Source organism: Microtus pennsylvanicus, chromosome 13 (genome assembly GCF_037038515.1).
Source record: "Microtus pennsylvanicus isolate mMicPen1 chromosome 13, mMicPen1.hap1, whole genome shotgun sequence".
NCBI lineage: Eukaryota > Metazoa > Chordata > Mammalia > Rodentia > Cricetidae > Microtus > Microtus pennsylvanicus.
The window spans coordinates 67,733,058-67,739,057 of NC_134591.1; the positions used below are offsets into that span (position 1 = coordinate 67,733,058).

The 6,000-nt window shown below is 36.4% G+C and overlaps 1 protein-coding gene across 5 annotated transcripts in view; it reads left to right on the plus strand.

Annotated features, from left to right (window-relative positions):
• Hnrnpr (heterogeneous nuclear ribonucleoprotein R) overlaps positions 1-3,246 on the plus strand; it is a 34,679-nt gene extending 31,433 nt beyond the window's left edge. For all 5 annotated transcript variants that reach the window (XM_075946583.1, XM_075946581.1, XM_075946579.1 and 2 more), the window contains 2 exons: positions 1,735-1,856; positions 1,980-3,246. In XM_075946583.1, the coding sequence (XP_075802698.1) occupies positions 1,735-1,856; positions 1,980-2,592 (735 nt within the window). In that variant the 3' untranslated portion in view covers positions 2,593-3,246. The remainder of the gene's footprint in view (positions 1-1,734; positions 1,857-1,979) is intronic.
• The last annotated feature ends 2,754 nt before the right edge of the window (positions 3,247-6,000 follow it).

Genomic DNA, 6,000 nt, shown 5'->3' on the forward strand with positions numbered 1-6,000 from the left:
AGGGCAGATAGAACATAGGTATTTCGTTCTCTTGTTTATAGACGTTAACACTATTTGTGTTTGTGCTGTGCTGGTGGACATCAGACTCACATTTAGGCATGGGTTTTACTCCTTAGCTACAAGCCCTGAAGCAGGAAGATAATAAATTGCTTTAATTGAAGCAGTCCTGTAGCTTATTGGTAGAATCTGCCTAGCATGTGCAAGGCTCTGGGTTTGATATCCAGCACTTTAAAAAATAAATGTGGTTTTCTGAGCATTTGATAGTCAAAAGAAGGTGAATTTCTGTAGAGTTCGTGGCCAGCCTGGTGTACATAGTTCCAGGCTAGATAGAGAAACTCTTTAAATAACGAAATGGCAGATGGAGATGGTGACTCATGCCTGGGTAGGCTAGTATTAAATCCCTTTAAATTCAAGGCCATCCTGGATTACAGAGTGAGTTCCAGGACAGGAGCCGCACGTAGAAACCCTGAGGAGGGGGGTGGAGAGAGGGAGGGAGGGAGGGAGGGAGGGAGGGAGGGAGGGAAGGAGGGAGGGAGGGAGGGAAAAGAAGAAGCAATGGTTTTGGAGAAGGAGAGGGAAGGAGAGAGAGAAAGAGCAAGCAGTGGTTTTTGCTTTCTTGGTGGTTGCTTAAGGCTCTTACATTTGGTTTAGGCACAGTAAGTCCTGTGTTAGATGTGAGGGAAAATTAGACTTAGTGTCTTCCTAAATTTCACAGATAACCTTTTCATTTCCCATCCATGAAACATCTGTCCAAGACTTGAATGTTAAATACCACATCTTTATTGAGATCTGAAGAGTTAGTTTTTTTCTGTTGTGTATTTTCCCTGGGTGTGAATTGCTTCAAGAATGAATTATTTGGGGGCTGGAGAGATGGTGCTTAGCTATTAAGAATATTGTCTGTTCTTTCAGAGGACTCAGGTTCAATTTCCAGCACCCACATGACAGCTCACAGCTGTCTGTAACTCCAGCTAAAGGAATTTTGACACCCTCATACAGGCCAGACACCAATGACAATAAAATAAAAATAAGCAATTAAGAAAAAAAGAATTATTTGGAATTAAGGAGTTTGGGTAATTGCAAGTTTTTTTTTTAAAGAAAACCTTTTGTTTATTTTATGTGTATGGGTGTTTCATCTATGCGTGTGTATATGTTCTACATGTGTACCTGGTGCCCTCAGAGTTCAGAAGAGAGCATCAAATCCTCTGGAACTGGAGTTAGGGATGGTTGTGAGCTGCCATGTAGGTGCTGGCAATCAAACCTGGGTCCTCTGCAAGAGCAGCAAGTACTCTTTACTGCTGAGCCATCTTTCCAGATTCTTTCACCTCCTAAAATATAATATTAGAATATTGCTTTTTGTTTTCAATAATAATTTATGTGTAAAGCATAAGATGAAAGAAAGATTTTTGGCTAGACTACTCTTGCAAGTTAAATGTTTACTAAGTAAAATGTTTTGTAGAGGCAGTGATAAGTTTATGCCTTTTGAAGATTTAAAAACATTTTTAGTGTATAGGTATTTTGCTTGCATGTATGTCTCTGCATGACATACATGCATAGCATCCACGGAAACGATGGATGCCACATCGTTTGGAACTGGTGATATAGATTCCATATTGGTGCTTAAAATTTAGCCCAGAGTTCTCAAACCTTACCCACTGAGCCATCTCTCAAGTTCCCTATTTATATTACATTTTAAAATATTGTTTCTTATACAATAAACTTACTTTTGTAATTTAGGCTATGGATGAAATGAATGGAAAAGAAATAGAAGGGGAAGAAATTGAAATTGTCTTAGCTAAGCCACCGGACAAGAAAAGGAAAGAGCGCCAAGCTGCTAGACAGGCCTCCAGAAGCACTGCGTGAGTTTATATTTTACTATTTGAACAGAGAATATGGTGGTAACAAGCTCAGATAATAAAGGCAGTATGAACGTTGAAGTAAACTAACTTGTTGTTCCTTTTCTCCCTTCCCTCCATTGCTAGGTATGAAGATTATTATTATCACCCTCCTCCCCGAATGCCACCTCCAATGAGAGGTCGGGGTCGTGGTGGAGGGAGAGGTGGATATGGCTACCCTCCAGATTATTATGGCTATGAAGACTACTATGATGATTACTATGGTTATGATTATCACGACTATCGTGGAGGCTATGAAGATCCCTACTACGGCTATGATGATGGCTATGCAGTAAGAGGAAGAGGAGGAGGAAGGGGAGGGCGAGGTGCTCCACCACCACCAAGGGGGCGGGGAGCACCACCTCCAAGAGGTAGAGCTGGCTATTCACAGAGGGGGGCACCTTTGGGACCACCAAGAGGCTCAAGGGGTGGCAGAGGGGGTCCTGCACAACAGCAGAGAGGCCGTGGTTCTCGTGGAGCTCGGGGCAATCGAGGGGGCAATGTAGGAGGCAAGAGAAAGGCAGATGGGTACAACCAGCCTGATTCCAAACGTCGTCAGACCAACAACCAACAGAACTGGGGTTCCCAACCCATCGCTCAGCAGCCGCTTCAGCAAGGTGGTGACTATTCCGGTAACTATGGTTACAATAATGACAACCAAGAATTTTATCAGGATACTTATGGGCAACAGTGGAAATAGACAAGTGAGGGCTTGAAAACGATACTGGCAAGATACGATTGGCTCTAGACCTACATTCTTCAAAACAAAATTGGCTTAACTGTTTCATCTTTAAGTAGCAGTTTGCTGCCATTTGTATTCAGCTGAAGAAATCACTATTGTGTATATACTCAAGTCTTTTTATTTTTCTTCTTTTCTAAATGCTCTTGGACATTATTGGGCTTGCAGAGTTCCCTTATTCTGGGGTCACAATGCTTTTATCGTTCCAGGATTCATTTTAGCTTCAGAACAAACTGTTAAATCATGATTTTGCAGAACCTTTGGTTTGGACAGTTCCGTTTTTTTGGATTTGGAATAGATTACATAGGAGTATGAAGTATGCTGTAAATAAAAGTACAAGCTAGTGCTTTGTCTTAGTAGTTTTAAGAAATTAAAGCAAACAGATTTTAAGTTTCCTTGTATTGAAAATAACCTATGACTGTATGTTTTGCATTCCTAGAAGCAGGTTAACTGTGTTTTTAAATTGTTATAACTTCACATCTTTTTGAAATCTGCCCTACAAAATTTGTTTGGCTTAAACGTCAAAGCCGTGACAATTTGTTCTTTGATGTGATTGTATTTCCAATTTCTTGTTCATGTAAGATTTCAATAAAACTCAAAAATCTATTCAAAACATTACCTATTTCAAATTCAATTGTGTCCTAAAACATTATTTTATTCGTAATCCTTGAAGGAATACTGTTTTCAAAGTAGAACTGCCTATGTGAGTGATCAAATTCATGAAAAATTTCTTGTCTATTCCATCATGTATTGTGGATATCAGATTTGAGGATTATTCTAAATTCACATATTCCCAATAGCATTTTATTGATTGGTGTTCTTTCTTAATCTCTTCTAATTTTGAAATTTTATCCTTAAAACAAAACAGACTCAAAGGTTTTTGAACAGGTATTGGATAATTTTCATTAAAGCAAAATGGAACTGGGGAAGCAGACTACAATTTATTTGACCCACAATATATCCAATCAAGAATATTTTGTGACTGAAGATCTTATTGGCTGAATAAGTAGATACAAATACAGAGAAAACTTAGTATTGTGGCATCACTTGCACCATGGATTAAACTTCAGCACCCCTACTTTAGTTACTTACTGGTTTAGGACCACGATTTCTATCGCTGAGTACACTTGGTTTGGGAAGCAGTCATGCCTTAGAAGAGGCTTTTAAATACCATGTAGTTGTGTCTCTGGCTTTCTGCTAAATTCTCTTTATTTTTAAATTTTTATTATGTCTACTGGCTTAAGTTTTTGCCGACCAAAATAATAGCATTATCTATTTCCTTGTTTCTTTTAGAAATTAATTTATTCTAATGACTTTTTGCTAAATGAAAAGAACAGAAGAATTAAATTTTCTATTTGAAATTTTTTTCCTTTTGGTGCTGGGACTTGAACCCAGAGCTTTGCACATGTGCAACCACTGAGCTGAATCTCTAATCTCCCTAAAATGTTTTAAATTATAAACCACTGGGGAATTAAAATGGACTCCCTCATTTTATGCTTTGTTCCTGTTTGGTGTCTTTTGTGGTCACAGTTTTAGGTATCAGAATCACATGCCATTTAATTCCTTGTTGGCACAGTCAACCATAGTTTCAGTTTCCTGACTTCATTTTGAATTTTAAAATTAACAATTGCTGATGAGAGCCAAATACCACATTTTTTTCAAAGTTTATTTATATAGGACAATAATTTAACAGGCTTTAAATAGTCTTATTTTGTAGAAATTGATAAAGGAATTATGTGGCCTGTTGTAGTTAACATGGGTGTTACTTGGTAAGGTTTACAGTCCAGTTTTTAATTTTACTTATGCCCATGTATATACATAAAGACAGCAGATATTCTTTAGATGCTGCCTTTAAATTTTGAAAATATAATTCAAAACCTTGAGTGTAAATTAGACTTAAATTACTTTTTTCTTTCTTGGAAAGGAAAAAATGTACAAGTAAAAATTTTTTTTAAATACATGTTACAGGCTAGAAAGGTGGCCCAGCAAGTGCTGTCAGACCTGACTCTGTGATTGTGACACACAGCTTCACACACAATTAATTGATTTTAAAAATATTTAATTAGATATTAGTCATAAAATTAGGGAAGTGATTCTGAAAAAGCAGTTCATTGTGCTTCTGCCAATCACCCTAAAATACAAAGTTTAGCAAATACAGTGAAGCTCAAGTTCCATTTCAAAACCCTTTATATATTCTACTTCGAATTTTAAGTGGGCACTTTATTTTCTGTCCCTTTCACTAATTAAAAATATATCTACAGAGATTTCCTTTCATCTTTGCTTTAAAAGTTTTCTTAAAAATCAATGACCCCATTTAAAAAAATTTGTTTTAGAGCTTTTCCTATTTGATGTCATAGTGTAATAGTTATGCCTTGGCATTCACCAAAAACCAGTGCTCACCTTGTCATGGGCATCGGACAAATGTCAATCAAGGAACTTTGTAGATTTGCAGTAGGGAATTTTATTTATTTGTTTATTTATAAGTAAATAGTCACAGATTATGAATTCTGAGGCATTTGACCTCCTATTTGTCTACTTTTCCATATATTTTTTCTTCTCCCCAACCTAGTTAATGAAGCATTATTTATGAGCCTGTCAGACTAAGTGTTAGGAAGTAATACCTATATTGAGGTAGGCCGCTTTGTAGGTACCCTCCTGACATTAACGAGTATATTCCTTCCCCATAATGGAATGCTAATTTTTATTTGATCACTCATTTATAGCAGTTGTTTAAATGTGTATATTTATATGAAGCCATTCTAATTAAAAGCAAAAAGTTCTAATAAGTTGCCAGATTTCTAATTAAATTCAGATTTACCTGATCAAAAAAGATAAGGAAAATTAATTATGGTTTTAAAGTTCTTTTTTTTAAAAAAATAGCAGATTTGTGTTTTATTTTTCTTAGTTGCAGAGATTATTCTGCAAAAGAAAGCCCAATGCTTTCTCCTAATTAGAGATCATTTTTCTTAGGATATGAACCGTCATACAAAGGTTAGCATGCATCAAAATAAATTATGTATTTTAAATTATAGAAGAGAAGGGACATAAAATTCCACTCTTATCATAAAGCCTTATAAAATTATTCTTGAAACTCATTACATCATTTGCCTCCTGCCCATTGAATATAATCATACCTATGTTTTATTAATTGTGTATTATTTGTAAAACCAAACCCTTCCAGTAAATACTTGCTATAAGGCTATTCCTTGTTTGTTCTAAAGACTTAAAAATTTATTACAAGTTTGCCTTTCGAAGTCTACCTTTCAAAGACAATCTACCTGTACTGAGCTGTTCTCAGGACAGTTGGCTGTACTTGCTGTTTGCGCTGCTCTCTGATTTGGAATTTCCTAAGTGAGCAGTGAAGAGAAA